The sequence below is a fragment of the Ambystoma mexicanum genome, chromosome 6q, assembly GCF_040938575.1.
Source record: "Ambystoma mexicanum isolate Mex_15411 chromosome 6q, UKY_AmexF1_1, whole genome shotgun sequence".
NCBI classification, from domain to species: Eukaryota; Metazoa; Chordata; class Amphibia; order Caudata; family Ambystomatidae; genus Ambystoma; species Ambystoma mexicanum.
This window is the reverse complement of record NC_090937.1, coordinates 1,165,195,573-1,165,217,940: the sequence shown is the minus strand read 5'-3', so window position 1 is coordinate 1,165,217,940 and position 22,368 is coordinate 1,165,195,573. Positions and strand designations below refer to the sequence as shown.

The 22,368-nt window shown below is 46.4% G+C and overlaps 1 protein-coding gene across 1 annotated transcript in view; it reads left to right on the top strand.

Moving 5' to 3' along the window:
• Positions 1-22,368, top strand: part of CHRNA9 (cholinergic receptor nicotinic alpha 9 subunit) — a 172,678-nt gene that overhangs the window by 744 nt on the left and 149,566 nt on the right. Inside the window, exon 2 of the mRNA XM_069631768.1 lies at positions 7,268-7,413. Coding sequence (XP_069487869.1) covers positions 7,268-7,413 — 146 coding nt within the window. The remainder of the gene's footprint in view (positions 1-7,267; positions 7,414-22,368) is intronic.

Genomic DNA, 22,368 nt, shown 5'->3' with positions numbered 1-22,368 from the left:
TGTGAGGAACAATAAAGGAGAAGGGAGGGGAGGGGACAGAGGGAGGGAGGGAAAATGAGACAAAACAAGTGGCATTGAATGATATGAACTGAATCAATAACCAGTGGTGATTCCACTTGCGGTCTCTCAACACCAAGGAAAGTCTTCTTGATCCTAGATCATAGTTAATGGCATTCACACTGATCACGCACACATGCTGTCCAAGGCAGTCTGCATCGTTCATGCTACCTCAGCACAGCTGTTACTTTAAAACAACCAACAGGAGTGTTGGCAGCAGGCACCCACAGAACTAATCCACTCTTTGCCTATAGTTCAAAAGCTTCCACCTATGCAAACCTCATTTTTGGACCCTCATTCCAGAAATCATACCGAATTTTGTAAAAGTGTCAACATTAGGACACAAATCAGTCAAAGCCATCTCACTCAAGAAAGGGAGCACCTCTTCTCTTTTTAGTCAAAATAAGCTGTTAATGGGTGTGACGGTACCTTCCTGGCCCAGAAGACTCCCTGCAGGGACAGCTCACACTTTGTACATATGCCAATCCCTGACCCCCCCTCTGTATCTCTGGAAAGAGAGCCCTTAACATTACATGAGTACTGCAGAAGTGATTTGTTCCCTGGTTTCATTATTTAGATGTTGCACAATGCTTTCCAATGAGCGTGTGCAGAGGTCATTACTTTGCAAGGGTCCTCATCCTGAAATATTGCACATTTGAATTAGCAGTGTGATTGGATTGATCATCATATCCGCCACACCCAAACACTCTTTCCGCCACTGTCAGCATGCTTCCCTTCACCTTCCAGGAATCCCCAGCTTTGTGGTCCTATTTAAGGACTCCGCCCTCCACCGTTTATCTTTCCTCATTTCATCTAAAGTAACCTCTTGCAGGGTTTAGAGTCATTCTGAAACTGAAGTTATGGAGCTTTGAGCCACTCTGTCAAAAGGTAACTCATATGGTGGGACGCAAGGGTCCTGGACAAGGTGTGTTGCCAGTTTCAAGGCCACAAGCAAGTGTGTGATGTGCAAAGGTTAATCTAGGCCTGCATGCGCTCACCTAAAAGGATTTTTGAAGAGATTATTTGTATACTGCGCCTATTAGTAATTACTTAGATTGAGCAAGTACAACAAAATTGGTCAAACAGAAATGTACTTGTGAAGACTTCAATCAAATGTCAACCACAACTAGGCTAATACAGAAGCAGTCTTTTAATCATAATGTGAACATCAAAAGGATCAAATAATAACAACCATTTAGCTTTCAAATACTTACATTCGATGTGAACTGAAAAAGACTAATATAGAAACATTCTTTTGTTCAAATGTGAATAACCCAAGGATCAAACAGCAACAGCCAACATGTGGTTCAGCCAATCAAGGTCTTCCTCAGGGCTAAAATAAATTGGAAGAAGCTTCTCGGCTCACTATAACTTGAGAACGTTTATTAATTTGTGATACGTGTGATAAGAAACTCACGATCATACCCAGAGGGTGAATCAGCTGAAATATATTGCGTGCCAGACCAGGCAGTAAGTCTGTTCTGTCAGTGAAAGGTACTGTTTATATCTGGTGGATTGGGCGCAACATCCCGGCAGATAAGAAGCAGCGTTCCGCATGCGGGAAAGTAACAATTCTCAAGGAGGGGACAAATGGACAAAAGAATGCCAACGCCAACGCAGTCAGGAAGAAGAGAACAAAAAAAGGTAGTTGTCCCAATGAAACTAGTGCTTCTGAGGACTGTCAAGATAACTCTGAAGAAGGAGAGCCCTAGGCACTGGGAAACGACAGACTTTGCTGCACTTGTTGACAGTTGGCCGAGGAAGGGAACCCGTGAATCCTGAATTTTAAGTTGCCAGGGACTTCTTTTTTCAAAGTCACAAGACTCATCCAGACACTTCCTTTTACATGTTATGCTGACCACTAGTGTTATTTTATGCTGTCCACTGGTGTTATTTCATGCCTTCTACGGTGTGTTATTTTACCCTCGTCCTGTACTAGTTTCCAAACAAACAGTTGGAATTTCGGATACTGGTTATGTCTGGTCACTTGAACCCCACCACAGACATGTCAGGGTATATAGAAATGTGAGAATAAAAAAGTAAAAGCCTGCAGGGTGCTTTGAGGAAGATATTATGCAGGTAAATAGCACATAAGCACAGTGGCATGTCATCATATGTCATATGCCACCATTCACTCAGCTGGCCAAAACCTTGCATATGGCGAGTGTTGTTTATATCTAGCACTACGCTGAGGAGAGAAGGTTGAGGTGCAGCTGCTTTCTCTATAGGCCAATCCATAATTGGGGGAAAGGGAACTATGTTTCCTGTAGGCTACGCGCCAAATCAAAGGGTCTTGTGTTGCGGCTAAGGGTGCAACACGTGCAGGCTAATGATACAAATGTCGATGGCACTGGCTGTCAGGAGGCAAAAATGCCAAAGTGAGTTAGGGGTTGCAGTAGTAAAACCCTGCCTCCGTTACTTCAATAATGTAAACATAAGGATCCTAAAATGTTATGCTAAAATTGCAAAGCGTCCCAAATCTTTACCCATAGAGTAACTATGGGTACTTCCCACTTTTTTGTTATGGGGCGGCCTGTTACTGAGGGGGAAGAATGCACTTCAAGGTATCAGTACAGTAGAACAGGCTACCCCTCCTATGCACATTTACTAGTGAGAGGTACAACTTCCTAAAGCAGATTTTAGTCAATAACTGCTTGTCTACCAGCAATTTTATTGATCCACTTCTTTTTTTAGATTTTATATAAAATAATATAAGAGACATTGGCATATCACACAGAAAATACAATACTCAACAGTAACAGTTGCTATTGAGTATGCACGGTACAAATAAGTACTACAAAGTGCTCAAGTGCTAGGTGAAAAAACAGTTTCGCAGCGAGAGGTTAGTACACCAAAAAAGTGGGGAAGTACAATTTTTAACACAACATATACGTTTTCAGAAAAATGACACCCAGGTCACACATTTCACAACCTCTTATACTTGACATCTACTCAAATGTAAGATGTCTATACAGGCTCAAGAAAATACACTGCCAGGGCTATTGGTGAAACATCCTACACAGGATATTTTTGTTTTCTTTTGCCAATCAGTAGATTGTGAAAATCAACAACGAAAATGAGGGCTTTCCTAATAAGCACAGGTTACAAGCAAGGGCCATGCCGCCACAAGCCTGAAGAATTACCGGCATTCAAGCTAAAGTCAGTAAAGACTTACTGAATGGTACCGTCCCGGTATATTTGTATAAATTAATGCAAAAGCGATTCAGCTCATGAATATATCGATTGGCTGTTGTCTTCTTCCACTAAACGCAGAAAACATCATTGTCTCTTAATTAAAGAAAGAAGAAAAGAAATACTATAGCCCTACATAAACTACATTAAAACAAAGGTTAGTTCTAGTTACAACTTCCTTTTATAACAACACATGAAGACTACTCACATAGACCAGAGATAATCAGGTCGTGTTAGGAAAATGGGATCTCCTTGATGCATCTTCCCACTGAGAGAAATTGCATGTCCTGATGAAGGCCCTCCCTCCGTCTGTTCAAGAACGTCCAAGGAAGGACAGATCTTAAACGTGGGGCCGAAACACAGTGTGTCAGCATTCTATTTCGACTAGATAGTATCTACCTGTTAGTCAGTCCTTTCCTGGATTCAACTCCTGAGTAACAACATATCATGCCACTGTACTATGAAAATTATTTTCTATTGATAGACCATAGTTTTCCATCCATAACACAGCCTTAAGCCTGTCTAGACATCTTACATTTGAATACATGTCAAGTACAAGAGGTTGTGAAATGTGTGACCTGTGTGTCATTCTTCTAAAAACGTATATGTTGTGTTAAAAATTGTACTTTAACACTTTTTGGTGTACTAACCGTTGGTCCGAATACTGTATTTTCACCTAGCGTTTGAGCACTTTGTTCCATGCATACTCAATAGTTAACAGTTACTGTTGAGTATTTATTTTTCCTGTGATATACCAATGTTTCTTATATTATTTTGCATACAATCTATAAAAAAAAACAAGCAGATCAATAAAATCAGTTTTAAAAAAATACGAATTCTCTGGTAGACAAGCATTTATTGACTAAAACCAGCTTTAGGAAGGTGTACCTCTCACTCGTAAATGTGCATAACGGGAAAAACCATGCGCCTTAATTTTCATTCTTGGAGTGAGATACTACAATCTTATACTGCCAGGGCTGAAGGCCCTACATTGTCTCCTAATGAAGGTCCTTCTTCAAGCCCCTATGCCTGACCCAGATATCCCTGCGTTCCTGCCTCTCAAGCACAGCCCTACTTCTTCTCCTGTTGCGAGTAGTACCTCTAATCTTCCAGCCCTGCCCGTCTAACCTGCATTGTTCTCCAGCGGCCAACACCAGTTTTTGCTTACGTTTGCTGACTGCCTTCAAAGTCCTTTTGCCTGGGACCAGAGAAGTATCCTTTGATGAAAGACAAAACTGTTGACCTTGAGAATGCTTTCTTAACTATTCTGATACATTGGGCCTCATTATAAGTTTGCCGGTCCAGTAACAATGGTACCGGTAAGTTTGTTGGTACTGTTGTTAACTGACGGACAAACTACAAGGTCTGCGAGCAGGTGCTGACCGGCACCCGCGAGCAGACCATGTCGGATGCACCGGCACCATTCACGAATGGTGCCGGTGCATCCGACCTCCATATTCCCATTGAGTCCAATGGGACTCAAATGGGAATGGGGAGTAATATTTTCCTGTGCCCGGGAATGGGCAATTACCGGGTCGGACGGGGCTGTAATGACCCGACAATTGTCCATTACCGGGCGCCGGAAAAAAAAGACTCTGGCGGTTTTACAAGTACAGCTACTGGCGGAGTCATAATGAGGCCCATTGAGTGCATCCTCACTGGGTTGTGAAACATTACAAACATTGTGCCTATATACTTCTTACTGTATCGCGGTTCTTTATTTGGATATATGCTAATGCTCTTTCAAGTGGAAGGCCTCAGTATGTGGGTGTAATGTGCTAAGAATTGTTGGTAATCCTGCTGCTGCCAATTTTTTGGTGGTAACAGAATTATCACTGCTTTTTCTGCACCATCAAATTCAGATGTTTGAAGGTAGGGTGGAGGATTCAGAGCCAGCAAAAATCTTGAGTTAATTCGTCTGCTTTACCTACAATAATTGGCAGATTCGCTAGACAGAATTAACACTCATGGTGAATCTGGCAAAAATCCTGATGGAGTGCCATGGACGCAAATGAATGGCATTTTTGCACTGCCATCCCACCACTCCCAGACCCAGGGTAATGCCACAGGACTCGGTGGGGGTCATGGTAAACCAGTTTAGCAGTAAATCGGAAGATTTAGCAACAAATTACATCAAAATCGTAATGAGGCCCAGAGTTTGTTATTGGGCATGTCTCAATTAACGCATCTTTTAATCCACTTAAGTGGGGCAATGCTGGGGAGGGAGTTCGCAGGATGCAGCTTAAAATAAATTCTATTGCGATTCTAAGGTTATTTTGCACCCGGAAAGGCATTCCTAGTTGAAAATACACATCAGACAGCCTTTCCAGTATATGTAAATGTAACCGGACCGGAATCTCCCGTGGAGGTTAATATGTGTTGTGATACTTTGTTATGTTACTGTGATTTACACATTGCTCTACTGCAGTTTGCATGATCTCCTGGGACTCTGGCATCGGAAAGAGAGATGGGTGGGTAGGTTAGCGGGGTGAGAGGAAAAATGCAAGATCGCTGTGCTTTTGTGTTAATGTGTTTGAAACAAAATGGTGGCGTCCTGCCACATACATTTACATCAATTTGCATTATAATTTTCTGCAAAGGTTATCTCATTTGGCATGCTGAATATCAGAAACACTGTATACTCATGATTATAAGAGATATAAATACAAAAGGAATCTCAAGGTTGACTTTTAGCTTATTTATTTGACTAAGGTCAAAGCAAAAGATGGAGTAAGGGTTCAGTTTCCCTTAATATTTAGTGATTTTTTACGAACAACATTTGCCTTCAGGTTGGCAAACATATTGGAAATAGAACAAAGCAGAAAGCAAATAATAGACACAATTCACAAGTTATTTGAACATGGTCATAGAATTGCTAGTGCCTGAACATAAGAGCAGGGCAGTTATTTCAGCAATTATGATCAAGGAAATACATAAACCATACAACTGTGAATAATAAACCAGAGTTAGGTTTTCACATAGAACATCCTGGTGGTTGTTTCCAAGGTGTGTTGGATTTTTTGAGGGAGGTAACCAAGTCTTGTGTTAATGTGCGCAGTTCAAAAGCACATGGTTACTGTATGTGGGTCGGTTTCTGAGTGTTTTGTGTCAATGAGGTTTTCGTGTCCAGAGGGGAGCTCCAAGGCTTGTGGTCCTAGGATGCATTGGCTGTCACTGTTATACGTATGCTGTTTGGAAAGGTGTATGGATCTGAACTTATTCAGGAGGGGTATGCAGTGGCTGTGTGTGGGTGCCTGGGTTGGTATCTGTATAGCGTGTTTGAACATAGAAAATGATAATGTGAAGGAAGTGGGAGGTTGGTGCAGTTCCCAATGGACAACTGGAGCACCCATTCCATGTGTCCGTGGCGGTTTATAGTGAAAAAACCGAATTACAAAATATCGAAAACAAAAATCTCGAATCCAAAATATCGAAAACAAAAATCTCGAATTTTTTTTTAATACGTTTTTATTTCGAAATGGGGGGGGGGTTCCCCCCCAACCCCCCTTTTTTTATTTTTTTTTTTATTTTACCCTTTTTTATACTTATCTGAACCCACAAATACATATAAATAAATAAATAAATAATTTGAGATTTCTTTTTTTGAGATTTTGGATTTGGGATTTTGGTGATTCGATATTTTGTTTTCGGTTTTTTGACCGACCACCGTCCGTGGCAATGTCCTGAGATGCTGTTGTGTGGATCTATATCACTGGCAACAGACGGATGTCCATGAACATTTCTAATGGAGAAATGACTGCATCTTTTTCTTTTTTCTTTTCTTTTTTAATAATGCGGGGGGGGGAAACATGTCCATATTTTTGTTTATGGTCCTTTATCATAATAGAATGACGCTATTTGCAATATAACAGTTATGGCATGCATGATAATTGTAGAATCACTGCCAGGTCCCTTCCAGACCAAATGATGATGGAGTGATGTATAGGTGTGGCCACTTTTCAATTGTCGGCCTCCATTTTAAAAGCACGCCACTTCTATCTTTTCTTTCTTTGCAAAGGCTTGGAAGCAGCACATGGAAAATACGCGCAGATGCTATTTAAAGATTTATTTGAAACATACTCCAGTGCGCTGAGACCAGTGGAGGACACGGACAAAGCACTGAATGTCACGCTACAGATCACCCTCTCTCAGATTAAAGACATGGTAAGCAACATGTGCAGCTAGCTTTCCTATATACCCTGGCCCTTCATATGACTAAATATCTCTCAAATTTAGGGGGCCTCTCCTCTGGGTACCTAATACGCATTACTGTGATGCTGTTGCTCTGAATTTGTGATAAATTAGGGCTTGCCGTTCATTCCTGTCCGCTTGCGCTCGTCAGTCTTCCCCCCCACTCCCTCCTTATCCCATGGTTCTCTCTATCTCGCCTATCTTCTCTAACTGCTTCTCTATTGAATATCCTGCTCTCCTCACTAAATCTGGTAGGAAAAAGTTTAAAAAGGACATCCTGGTCTCCAACCCAGGCCTCCCTATCGCTGACACCTACACCAGTGCCCCCTCCAAGGAAACTCTTACTGACATCCTCTTTTTCGTGCCTTCTCCTGACCTATGGACCCTTCATGTGGTCTCTGTGCTCTCTCCCTTCTCCTCTTCTCCCATTAATGGTGGCGCCCGATGGGATGTCCTTTTGGCCTCCTTCCACTCCTCTAAGGCCATCATTAATGTCTACACTAATGGGACCGTCTTGGTCCAAGGCCCTCAGGCCAACCTTCACCTCTTTGATAGACGCTTCCCGCGGCTCATCAACTTCCTTTCCTCTCCTGCTGTCCCCGCTTCTCTGTCCTCGGCTACCTTGCCTCCACCCTCCCACCCTGCCCCCGCTCGGGCTTCTTCTTCACCTCTGCAGGGTGTACCTCTGATCTGTACCCCTCCTCGGAAGTCCTTCAAAGATGGCAACCTTCTCCACATTGCCACTCTTAACTCTCGCTCTACGGTTAAACACTCATCTGATATCTGTCGCCTTCTTGAGGAACTGGACCTTGACATCCTCGGTCTCACTGAGACATGGTTCACGGCCAGCTCTGTCACCAGCTTTGACACACTCCTACCTGACGGTTACAAGATCCTCTCCGTTCCCAGGCCCAACCATGCTGAGGGGGGTGTGGCCCTTATCTTCCCTGAGTGGATCCCTGCCAATTTCACTCCTACGCAGACCTACTCCTCTTTTGAATGCCTTGTCTGCCGACTCTCTCACTCTCCTAGCCATTCCCTTACTGTGGCTACTATCTATCGGCCACCTGGTCAAATTTCCTCCTTCCTCTCCGAGTGTGTGGACCTTTCCTCCTCACTCCTGTCCTCAACCACTCAACTCCTCTTTCTTGGAGACTTCAACATCCACCTGGATGCCTCCTGTCCTCCTTCTGGACTCTTTCGGGACCTCTGCGACTCTCTCTCACTCTCAATTCTCCCGTCTGGGCCGACTCATTCTGCAGGGCACACTCTTGATGCTCTGATCTCTTCTGACCTTTCACTCTCTGTCTCTCTCTCCACTCCTCTCTCCTGGAGTGACCACTTTCTCCTATCCACCCACCTCACCTTCCCTACCCCACAGGCTAAGTCACCCTCATCACTGTCACCCTCCTTCTCGGTCATCCGACCCATGAAGCGCGTGTCAGCTGAGGCTTTCGCTGCCACCTTCTCGTCCACCCTCACCCTTCGGCTGACTCCCGCCCTGACACAGCCCTCTCCACTCTCCACTCTGTTATATCTGATACTCTTGATATCCTTGCCCCTGTCATGAGAATCGCCTGAAGCCCAAAGCCAAATGTAACTCTTGGTATGACTCGGATCTCGTCACCCTTAAATGCAAGTGCAGGGTGGCTGAGAGGAAATGGCGTGCTTCATGTTCACCCTCTGACAAACTGGCTTGCCGCCTGCTCCAAAGGCAATACCGGCTCTCGTTCTCACCAAGAAGAGAGCCCTTATCCAAGCCTGCATCTCTGCGGCATCTAACAATTCGGCTGAACTCTTTAAAATCTGCAAGGAGCTGGCCAACCCTGCTGCAGTCTCTACCTCTCCTGTCCCCTCCCAGGCCCTCTGTTCGGCACTGGCCTCTCGCTTCATCTCTAAAACTCAGGACATCCTGTCCTCACTCTCCTCCTATCTCCCCCCCCTCTATTCCCTGATCTTCCTCTGGCCCTTCTGTTGCCACCCCTCCTCCCTCCTTCTCTGCCTTTCCTCTTTTTTCTGCTGATGAGGTTTCGAGACAAGTCCGATCCATGGAAGTCTCATCCAAACAGGTCCACCCCTTTTCATCCAAAACTATCAAGGACCACATCAACTCCCTGGCTCCTTCCCTGACTGACTTCTGCAATCACTCCTTCGCCTCTGGAGTCTTCCCATCCCCCTCAAGCACTCCCTTGTGCACCCCTTCTTAAGAAACCCTCTTCCGACCCCTCCTGCCCGGCTAACTATCGCCCAATCTCTATCACTCCCTTCCTGGGCAAGCTCCTGGAGAAACTGGCCATCTCCCAGCTTAATCTCCATGCTGAATCTGTTTGTAGTCTTCATGACCATCAATCTGGCTTCAGAGCTGCCAGAAGCACGTAAACTGCTCTCCTGAACATCCGTGAGGTCTTGCTCTCGAACCTTGACTCTAACGCCCCATGAGTTCTCATTTTGCACGATCTCTCCTCTGCCTTTGATACTGTCAACCACACCATCCTGCTCAACCGTCTCCGTGATAACTTGGGTATCACTGGGCAGGCTCTGGCGTGGCTGACTTCTTTCCTCTCCAATCGACCCTCTCAGGTCCAACTGGGGTCCTTCCTCTCTGACATCTTTTTCTCTACCTGTGATGTCCCCCAGGGATCTAATCTCTCCCCCGGCTGTTCAACCAGTATCTGGCACTTCTTGACCACCACATTGCCACACTCTGTGCCAACTTTCAGTGCTATGCGGATGATACCCAGCTCATTTTCAGGCTACCCTCGGCCTCCTCTTCCCCTTCCCTCATCTCTGACTGCCTTTCTGCTTTCCATGAATGGTGTGCCACCAACGACATCTGCCTTAATGCCAGTAAGACTGAGATTCTACTCTTCGGCACACCCACTCCCTCCTTCCCTGCAGCTCTCTGGCCGGCCTCTCTTGGCCCTCTTCCTGCTCCTACCTGCAAGGCAAAAAACCTCGGGGTCATCTTCGACTCCACACTCTCTTTCTCTCCTCACATATCTGATGTCTCTAAGAAGTCACACTACCAGCTGCATCTCCTCAGAGGTATCCTTCCTTTCCTCTCCTTCCCCCAGAAGCTCACTGTCTCTAGAGCCCTGGTTCTCTCGAAGCTGGACTACTGTAACAGCCTCTATCTAAATCTGCCTGCCTCTACACTCCGCCCTTTGCAACTCATCCAGAACAGGACAGCGAGACTTGTCCTTGGCCTCAAGCCCAGGGACCATATCTCTCCAGGACTGAAATCACTACACTGGCTCCCAGTGGCTGCGAGGATTAAGATCAAAACCCTCTCCATTGTCCACGAGTCCTTCTGGTGCCTTGGGCCAAAATACCTTCAACTCTCTCTTCCTAAATATCTTCCTTCCCGAGCTCTTAGCTCGTCCGCCTCCAACTCCCTCAGGGTCAGCCGCTTCTCCAAGCAACGAGTTCGGGGTAGAACTCTCTCTGCAGCAGGGGCTTCCCTCTGGAACAGCCTTCCTGCCTCCCTGAAACTTGAGGAGAACCATCTCTGGTTCCGGAAGCACCTCAAAACCTTCATCTTTGCCTCCGCTTTCTCTCCCCCTCTCCCCTGCTAAAATCACTGTACCTGCACTGAATCTGCAACTGGGCCACTCACCGATCTCGGTCCTTGGCCCAGCCACTCTTCCCTGCACTGCCTCCATGGCAACTCCTGCACTGCGGGACTGTCTCTGTATCCCTACAGCCCCTCCTCCCAGCACTTACCGTGCACTTGCCACTAGCTGGCCACTATTATTTATCTGTATTCTACTAACCCTGTACTGCACTTTCCCCTCTCCCTTTCCCCCTGCACTTTTCCCTTCCCCTCTACCCTTGTACCTGCGCGATCTGAATGACACCTGGCCTAGTAGGATCGTTGTCTGTCTCCCCTTGTTCCCCTCCCCCCTCGCCTCGTCGCGCCTTGAAACACTTGTGTATAGGCGCGTTACAAATGCCATATCATCTATCTATCTATCTATCTATCTATCTATCTATCTATCTATCTATCTATCTATCTATCTATCTATCTATCTATCTATCTATCTATCTACTATCTGTCTTGTGTCTGTCTGTCCTACTTATGACCTTTTGTTTGTCTGCCTACCTGGAATATTGCAGGTTAACTATACTTCATTTTTCTATAATGGCATAAAATATTTACTTTTTATTCATTATCAGAACCCTTTTGATTTATTTACTTTGGAAGGAGAAAGAAAATGATACATTAGCCACCGTTCCGCACCTTGTAGACCGCTTGCCTCAGATGTCTGTGGGTAACCTGTACTCGAAGGCCTGAAAGAAGCTATATGCAAGATATCAAGATGCAGCATCCTGGGTAATGAGACAGGGGGAGAAAAGGCAATAGAAAATGCAGTGCTCAAAAAGGATATGTTCTTGAGTTGCAAAAAGGGATTCATGTGACATGTCCAGTCTCTAGGGCTGAAAATGGACCAGGGCCTCAATTATCAGGCAATAATTTTGCAGTGTCTTGGTGGTTCGACAACGGTGAACCAGACTTCTCGACACTGTTTGATGGTTCGATTTGTTTAAAAATGCGGCATTCAGAGCGGACAAGAGGCAAGCAGATGTCGAGGTGGTTTTGATCAGACGAATGCTGTGGTCAAAAGCGTTACTGGCATGATGCAGATTGTGGAGACCGCCAGGTTCAGTTTGACGGTGGAGGCTTGGAACTGGACGGGTTGAAGTCTGAATGTGAAAGGTGAGTCATTTCGATATGGTTTTGAAGGACGTAGTTTGGGAAGAACACCGGGGTCGGTTTGATCGTCGACTCGAGCGGCAATGAAGAGGCTGAAGGTTCAAACAGTGGTCCGCGTGGATGCAGCTGCAGCAATACTTCTTTGTTTGAGCCTAAGCAATGATGCACTTTAGCTGGCATGGTGCAGTGGCGAACTGGTTCAAATATGCGGGACAGCAGATTGAAGAACAGTGATTGCCAAAGGCAGCTCCTGGTGGGTCCTGTTCGTTTGAACAGGGTTGAATGCGCTCGAATCACAATTCACAGTGGTTCGACATGAAACTGTAGGAATCCTGGTTGTCTTAGCTCACAGGCATTTAGGCATGTGCTGTGAGTCCCACTTCAGGGTCTCAAGGGCAACAGCATTCCTTGTACATGGGCTCCCAAACATAGAGGAGGTTGGCACAAGCTTGTATGGGTCCTTCAGCACAGTGACGTCCTGGGTAGTAGTGTGGCTGGCAGATAGGCAGGTCCGGCTCCAGCAACAGGTCACCCCCAATGTGTCCTGGGAGAGAGCTTTCTTCTGCCTTGGATTACCTGTCTTCACCTCACAACTGAAGTGTTTTGAAAAGAAGAAAAGAACAGCTCTCCCAACATGGCCCAAACAAAATCTCCTTCAAGGCTGAAGTCCTTAGAAGATTTAAAGAAGGGTTGGGGGACCCCTTCTTTTAAAGCCAAAAGTCTACAGGTGATTGGTCAAAAGCAAGCCTGCTTTAAGGGTCAAATCTCTGTCCTTGTAAGACGTGGACTTTGCCTTCTGACATCCCAATCAAAGTGCTTTGTGCTACATGAAATAGAGGGAACATGAAGTAAAAATAGAGGCAGAGTAAGAAGATGTTGGATCCTTCCAACACATGTAAGGAGCTCCCTCTGTCTACACTAGTCATCCTGTTCCCAGGACAGCTTTCCATGGAGTGGCTGTCTCTCTGGGGATGGTGTTACCTGCCCCCACAAAGGAACAAAGAGAAGCAACCTTGCAGGGCTACAGTCTTGCTGGCAGCAGGAAAGACAGACTGGCTGGTGGGGGGTTGTACCTAACTCTTCCACAGCTGTACTGGGCTCACAGGGCTGGCACATTGTGATATCAATTTGATGTGGCTTCGATAACTATGTGAGATGCCAGCCACCATACCTCAAACTCAGGTATGGCTTATATTTATAGTTTAACATGCCACCAGGAAAGCATTCTTATAGTTATGTCATTTTTGGAACAGCAGTGCATATCTTAAATGCAGCCCTTGTGCTGCAAAGACTTGGCTGTCACTTGCAGCTGCCAAAGGGGCACCTGTGACGCCTGACCCTGCTCTGTGCACTGGAGAGCAGGCGCTGCTGATCAGGTTACTGATTCAGCAGGGGTGCACACAATGCTTTTGAAATTGAGTTTTTGGCTTTTACGACAGGGAGATTACCTTTTCTGCGATGGCTTTGCCAGCATTATTTTACCAATTAAAATTAGCCAGGGCTTCTACAGCCTTTCCAGTGGTCAATTCCCACAGATACAAGATGAATTTAGAAACCCATGAGAAATATTGGTCCTTCTCTTAAATTCCCTGATGCTCTACAGTCTTTCCTCCAGCAAAAACACAAGACATATATTGTGGTAGTGCCATAAAAATCCAAATACAAGAAACACATTTTTCCTGAAGTGGTATGAAAGTCTTCCCACTTTGACACCATGTACTTCTGAACTGAAAGCTGTAACTGATTAAAGCACAAACTTTGGTTAACTAAAGGCCCCCTTCCTAGTTGCCACTTTTATTATAGTATTTTTACTAACCCCAATTTAGGACCATTTAGGAGCCATTATCAACACCACATACCTCTCTGGTACTCTGCCAACACTATTTATTTTTATAACACATTTTATTGGTTTTTAAACATACATACAGTACACCAACAAATCCTCCCCACCCTCCTTCCCCTCAATGCCCGGGTTGGTTCATCACTCTATTCCTGTCTTGCCGCTCTGCACTTTATTTTCGGGGTCTGCATTTCTCACCATGTCCCATATAGTGGTTGTGTCCATCTCTTTTCTTATTTAACCAGCTATATCACATGGTCTTCCCACTTTCCCCAGATCTTGATGGCTTTTGCCGGGAATCCCCGTGAAGTACAGATTCTGTGCTCTTTCGCTGTACATATGTCCATTTCGTTTGACCATTGGGCCACTGATGGGCTTTCCGGGGCCCCCCATTTCTGTGCTGTATCGCGTTTTATCAGGCCCATTGCATTGGAGAGAAAAATACCCTCCCATTTATCTGGAATATTCTCATCTGGGGCCCCCAGTAACATTATTGCAGGTTGTGGGATTATTGTGCGCCCCAGGGTTCTCGTTAACAGTTGACAACATTGCGCCCAGAAGGACTTGATTTTAGGGCATTCCCAGAGAAGGTGGATGAAAGTGCCCTCCTCCCTCCGACATTTCAGACAGTTAGGGTCCTCCACCCTCCCCCAGCCAAATAGGGCCCCTCGGGGGTAGTACACCTTGTGGAGTATCTTAAGTTGTACCAGTCTAATTCTGGAGTCTATTGCGATTTCGCGTGGGTGCATCAGTATTTGGATCCAGTCCTCTGGTTCAATGGGCCCCACATCTCCCTCCCATTTATTTTTGAGACTGACCGAATCCGGAGTGGCGAACGCGTTAATCGCCTTGTACAGAATAGTGGTGACCTTGGCAGGGATGTGTTGTGGTAGTAAATTGCGTTCCAGAGGTGTGTAATCTGGTATGTCGTCGAGCTCTTGCCCATGTGCATTAATGGCGTGAGTTAATTGCAGGTAGTGGTAATGTTCTGTGGCAGATATTCCGAATCTCTGCTGCAGGGTTTCGAATGGGAGGATGGAACCATTCGCAATAATGTCTCCTATTGTGGTTATCCCAGCCTCCACCCACCGGGTCCATGCAGCCAACTTCCGTACCTTCTTCAACCCATAGTTGTGCCATAATGGTTGTGCCATAGTGATCCTGTTCCCCCAGCCTATGTGGGTGTGTGCCTGCCTCCAGATCATTGCGATATGGGTAGACATTGTTTGTGCGGGGGGCCTGGTTAGGGTCTGGTATGGTGTTTCCAGTGGTGGGTTGCCTTGGAGAATGGGTTCCTCCGCTCTAATGTGTGGTTGTTCGGGGTCTCCATGAAGGAGGTCATTAACTACATTTAGTTGACAGGCCCAGTAGTAGGACCTGAGGTGTGGGAGTCCTATGCCCCCCTCCCAGATGGATAGTTGCAACATGGTCAACGCGATTCGAGGCTGCCTGCCCTTCCATATCAGTTTCCTGACTAGGCGCTCTGCTCGGTTAAATTCCACGTTTGGTATGGCCAATGGGGCATTCTGCAGTACATAAAGGAAGCGTGGAAGCGCCATAATTTTAAAGAGGGCCGGTCTGCCCATGAGTGTGAGAGGAAGGAGCATCCAGTGCTGTACATCCCCGGCAAAGCGGTCGATTAGTGGGTGCAGGTTGTGCGCTACGTATTCCGAGAGAGTCCCTGAGACCCATATGCCTAGATAGCGAAAGCCTCCTCTCTCCACCCGATATGGAATGCCCGGGGGACTGCCAGGTCATCACCCTTCACTGGGAACAGGACCGATTTACCCCAGTTAACTCTGAGTCCACTGAATTCCCCAAAAGTCATCAACATTTAGGTTATGATTGGGCATGCGTAGTCTGGGTTGCTGAGATAGAGTAGCAGGTCATCTGCATATAGGGATACCCTGTCCTCTCACCCGTCTGGCCAGCAAAAACCTGACCATGTAGTAGCCTGTCGGAGCCATTGGGCAATCGGTTCAATCGCTAGGGCGAATAGAAGGGCGGATAGAGTACAGCCCTGTCGGGTGCCTCTGCCCAGTGGGAAGGTCCTAGAGGTCCAGCCATTTAGCCATTTACCCTGACCGCAGCCATTGCGCCTCGTACAGCAGTTGAACCCAGCTGAGAAAGGTCTCACCAATGCCCATGCGTCTCATTATCACCCACAGGCTTTCCCACACCACCGAGTCGAACGCTTTCTCGAAATCAATTGCTAAAAGAGCCAGTGGTGGCGATGCTCGGGGCTTTTTCCAGGAGTAGATGCAACCTGCGTAGGTTCATTCTGGTGGATCTTTGCGGCATAAAGCCGCACTGGTCCGGATGAACCAGTGAGGATATGACCTGTTGAAGTCTATTGGCCAGTACCTTGGCCAAAATCTTTGCTTCGCTGGTAATAAGCGATATAGGCCTGTATGATGTGCACCGGTCAGGGGGCTTTCCTTGTTTGGGAATAACCACAATGTTGGCCATTCGTAGGTCCAATGGAAGGGTGCCCTGTCCTTTGGCCGCCAGAATAAATCTCGGAGGGGGGCCGCCATCTGGTTGCTTCCCAGCTTCCTCCAGGTCTCAGCCGGGAAGCCGTTAGGGCCTGGTGTCTTCCCGGATTGTAGCTGGGACATGGCCTCCATGATTTCGGCCTCGTCCAGTTCCCTATCTATATATGTTGTCTGCTGCTCTGAGAGGTGCGGGAGCACGATCTAGTCCAGAAGGGACGGATCTACCGGTGGTGTTGGGGCAGCGTAGAGTGCGGCATAGAATTTAGCGAAGGCCTCCGCTATTTCCGGGTCTGTTTGGGCCAGTCCACTGGGGTCTTCTATGATCTGCCTGACATGTCTGTGCCCTTCCTACTGACGTTTCAGCCAGGCCAATAGTTTGCCGACTTTGTCGCTGTGTTCATAGATTCTGGTCCTTGACTCCCTATGCGCTTGCTTTGCGTTATCTAGTGCTGTGTTGTGGAGGGTTGATCTGGCCTTCACGAGGGAGCGGTGGGCGTCAGGGGTGGGGTTGGTGACATATCTATTTTCCCATTCCTTTACGGCTTCCTCTGCCTCCATAACTTTCCTATGGTGTTCCCTCCTTTTATTACACGTCCAGGCCGTTATTTCCTCTCTAAGTAGCGCCTTATGGGCTTCCCATAATGTCACCGGATCCTCTACCGAACCCCCGTTAATTTCAAAGAATTCGTTGGATTTTTCGGTGATGTGTTCCACGAATTCTGGAAGGCCTAAATAATATTATTTAGCCGCTAAGTCCTGGGAGGCAGGGGTCTATCTGTCTGGAGCAGTATCTCCAGGGGAGAATGGACAGATATGCCGCGGGGAAGGAGTTCTGCCGCTTTTACCCTATACGCTTCGGGAGTCGGAAGGAAAAAGTAATCCAGCCTGGACAGGGACGGGTGGGCTCCCGAGTGAAAGGAAAAGCCCTGCTCTGTAGGGTGGAGTTTTCTCCATAGGTCACTTAGGCCTAGAGCTGATGCAAAGGTCGCTAGCCATGTGGGTTTGTTTGGGTTTCGGTTCTGTATGTGGGTCCGGTCCCGTGTATTACACATTACATCATTAAAGTGCCCCCCAAGGATCCATAGATCAGGCTGTTGTTGCGCCATCAATGCCGTGACATCCCTCAAAAGAGCATCCCCTAACCCCGGTGGGGAGTATATCACCAGAATAGCCACCACCTCTCCCCACAGTGTGCCTCTGAATAGCACGAAATGGCCGCTGGGGTCTAGTTCCACTGCCGTCAGTGCAAAGGGGAGCCGTTTGTGTAGGAGGATCAAGACACCCCAGGAACCCATCGTGTACCCTGCGTGATAAGCTAATCGATAGTTAGTCCTGCGGAAGAATCGGCAGGTTGAACCTGCTAGGTGTGTCTCCGTAAGAAGAGCAATGTCAGGGGAACGCCTGTTTAGGAATTGCATTATAAGCCGACGCTTGTTACTTGAGCCCATGCCATTTACGTTCCATGTGAGGATCCTTAGGGATCTATGACGTTCAGTAACTACCATTGGGACATGTGTGTCTCCCCCTGGGAAATCATTATGTTGTTGTGTGGCCATTTCTGTCTAGGAATCCAATTTGTTGTGCCAGATGCGTGTGTGATATATATGACTGTGAGAGTACAGTGGTCGTGCCCAGTGGAATCGTGAGTGTTGGGCATGATATGTTTTGCGGTCTTGTGATGAAAATTAGAGTGGTGTAACTTCCCGGAAAATTTCTAACATATAACAACTCCCCATACTCCTCCCCAACATGAAGTATCTGTCGCCCGAACTCTACTGGTGTTAAAAACTATGTCGCCAGATCAACTTGATATAAACTGTTATTACTTTCCCACCGACTTACTACTCCTTCTTGGGTCAAGTGTCTGGAGTCGGGAGGGGGGGTGATGTTCGCCGATGGTATGGTGTGTTGATTATGATTACATATAATGCGTTTGGTCCTTCATGCGTAGGTGGCGGTGACCCCTTTCTGGTAACAGTCCAAGATGTTTTTCACGGGTGCCTGCCTAGAAGGCAGTCGGTCTGTGTGCTCTTTTGATATTTCCTTCCGTTGTTTCGTTTAGCCAATGTCTCTGTTAACCGTGCTAGGGATTGGGGCCCCCATTAGGTTCGTTCTGATTCTCCAGTATAGGTTGTCGGGCGGGCCTTTCCTCCCTTGGTCTCGGTCTCGGTCTTCCCCTGCGATTTTGATCGGCCCCGGTCCAGTTTCCTCCAATGTGGGTCTCCACCCATCTCCATTCCTCCTGTGGATCAGTGAAGTGGACTGTCTTGCCTTCATGTTGGATCTTCAGCTGTGCTGGGAACAGCAGCCCATATTTCACATTCATAGAGTGAAGCTTCCTTTTCAAGTGTTCAAAGGACTGTCTAGCCTTTTGAACGTCGCGGGTTTAGTCCGGGAAGAAGGCGATCCTGGATCCATTATAAACCACCGTCCCTTGTATTCTGGCCATCTGTAGGATGGCGTCTCTGTCGCGGTAATTAAGAATTTTCACGATAATTGTCCTTGGGGGTTGGGTGACCCGTGGGCACGCGATGTGCACGTTCCACCGAGAAGAAGTTCAAGAAGGTTTTCGGCGCGAAGAGATCTGCCAGTCATTCCTCCAGGAAGAGTTTCATGCTGGGACCCTCTGTGCGCTCTGGCAGGCCTAAAATGCGAATGTTATTGCGTCGCGACCTGCCCTCTCCCTCCTCCACTCGGGCTGCCAAGGTTTTCAGGCGGTTCAGTGTTTGTGTGAGTTGCTGGTGCACACCGCCTAGGTCGTCCTCCACGCTAGATATTCGCTGCTCTGCTTCTCCCGTTCGGGATGAGAGTCTCTGGAGGTCGTGGCGAAGGAACGAAACATCGGTGGAAATAGTGTTCATTTTTTGCTCCATTGAGGAGCACGAACTGGCGATTGCGGTCATCACGTCCTTTAGGGACAGGGGTTCTTCCATTGGAGGGGGGGTCGTCCCCGGGTCCTCCGCGTTTGGTGCTGGCTGTGTGCTCGTGGCATATTGATCCATGGTGCTTTGCGTCGTGGTTTTCTTGTTTCATCCCTTGCCCATGATGTGGAATCCCGCAGGTATGTGAATGTGAGGACCAAGGGTGGACTTGTCCCTCGCAGCGTTGTCTGGGCCTCCACTTGTGACTGAGTTGCCCCTGCTATGTTACTTCCGTGTCACAGTGTTTGCGGAAAAGGTTGTGGTTGTTGAGCAGGGTCCGGCGCAGGGTTCCAGTCGTTATAAACGTTTGTCTGTGGGGAGAGGGAACTGCCTGCTCAGTGTTGGGGGCTTGGATCTTTCTGCCTCGATCGCCTCCTGGCCGCGCACCTCAGGTCATCTCACCCCAGGTCACCCGCACTGCCTGTATTGTTGGTCTAGGCGGTCCTGTTGCTGGTGGGTGTCGTGCAGGGGTCCCCCCCAGGCCACTGGCATCCCTCCAGGGGCCTCTCCCCTCTGGTCACCAGCCCCGGGGCGTATCCTACGCTTGGGTCGGCAAAGCGGGTATATCGGGCCCGCTCACCGTCCCCATCCAGGCTTCTCGTCCGTTGGTGGCCCCGGTCGATATCACCAGCCGGGGGCTTTTAGAACGAAGGCTGGTTCAACAGGTTGGGATCACAGACGGGCACCTTCCGTCCTTCGCTGTGTTTTAGCGCGTTTCATGCGCAGTGGCTATTTTGTTTGCCGTCAGAGGTCCCACTCTGCTGTTTTCCGGCGCCGATATCTTGCTCCTCACGCAGCGGATTCGGTCCACTTCTCTGTCGTGTGCAGCCACTGGGTTCCGCTGCACGAAAATATCTTTTTTGGTGGAATCAACTTTCCAAATCAAAGGATATTAGCAGGATATTTCGGGCGGCCACGGGAGCACCTAGGAATCACGTATCCATTGCGTGCTCGCTGGCCACCCTCTGCCAACACTATTGAAGCAAAACATTGTCACATTGCTAGTGAGAAATCTTTAGGCTAATCCAATTGATAAGGGAAATTACAGATCAATTTCAAACTTAATTTATGTGTGCAAGTTGTGATTAAGAAGTTGCCAAATCAGATTTTGGGCCAGGATATTCATTTCAACCTTTGCAGAGCGCAGACCCAGTGGTGATGACTATGCTTGACAACCTACCATGCATTGCATGAAAATGTGTAAATCACTGTGTAAATTCACCTTTGCAACAATTTACTATGATCTTTCAAACTTTTCACAAATGTAATGTTTACTTTCAAGTTTTCACATTAATTAGATGTTTTGAAACGTAGTACATACTCATTTCCCACAAAAAATGTAAACCATGTGCAAAACCTTTTATTTACAATGTTTTACATGTTTGTAAACCATATAAAGTATTGTTTGAAAAGTTTGTAAAGAATAAAAACAAATTTTACAACAGTTGACAACCATATTACAAATGTTTTAAAAATGTGACGCACGATTGGTGTTTGCATAACATTTTGAGGAGTACACTTTCTGTAAGAAAATATTTACAATGATGTACACCTGATGAAAACTTTCTATTTACTACTTCAGCTTGGATACTACTTTGAAACAATACTTTTATTGTGAACCATAAATATGCAAAATGTAGTTTAAAGAAAGTTATCAAAAGGTTTGCAAGGGCATTGTAAACTGTTGCAAATGTAGGGTTATCTTCTCAATAAACGGTAGACTATCATTTTCATACACTGTTTTGATGGGTAGCTACGAGTGAAGGAACTGCAGGTGCAGAAAGTGAGTGTCGCTCTGCATTAGTACACATTAGGTTTGCAAAGGTATACAAAAAGCAAGGTTTTGGTTAACATAATGTTCACTGTTTTTTGTAATTATGGTGTACTTATGTTTGCGAACAATGATATACCCAATGACATGCCTGGAACTTGGGGCCCAAATGGACTTGCATAACTACATGGTTTCCTTGTGTGTAAACAAAATGTTAATCAAAGGTTTACAATGAAGTTTACCGTTTATAAACCTGTTCCAAGTTATCCAAACGTCTGTGTAGAGTTTTCAGGTTAGTAGACCATGGCTTTCATGCATTCATGGGTCACAGACAGGTATGGTGTCAAGCTGAACTACTGTAGGCTGTCTGCAACCTCTGATATCGCTGAACATCATTTTACTTTACTTTACTTTAATACATTTATATAGCACAACCATAGACCCTAAGGCGTGAGGGCACTACATGACAAATACAACAAATAATAAAGCGAAAACTTCCAAAAAAGGGAAGCCAGAAAGAGAATATTTTAAGAGCATGTCAAGATTATTTAATTAAACAAATGGGTTTTTAATCTTTTCTTAAACAGGTCCAGGGAGTCAATGGATCTCAACTCTAGAGGGAGAGCATTGAAAGCTCTAGGTCCATCTGAAGTGAAGGTTGCGTTAGCTACTCTAACAGTGTGGCACTTTGGTTCAAATAGTAGGTGCAGATTATTTGACCTCACCGTTCTTGTGTTAGTTCTTATGGATATTAGCTGTTGTAGATATCCAGGCATGTTCCCAGATCTGCACTTGTGTACAATAGTAAGAGTGCGAAATAGGAATCTGGTGGCCACAGGCAACCAGTGCAACTTACGTCTTGCTGTCGTAACGTGATCTCTATATTTGAGATTCATGACGGCTCTAATAGCCCTATTTTGGCATATTTGTAACCTGTTACATTCGGACTTATTGATTCCCATAAGGAGACTAGAGCAATAATCTATTTTTGCGCCTAGTATTGCTCTCGCAATAGTCTCTGCATTGTCCTGTGAGATAGGATGCCTTAAGTGTGCTAAAAGTTTGATGTAGTAAGCACATGATTAAACAAGACTAATGACATGCTGTTTCATGGTCATGTGTTGATCAAAGGTCACTCCCAGTGTTTTCAGGTTTTTTTTGAGGGGTTTGATGGATTCTTCACCCAA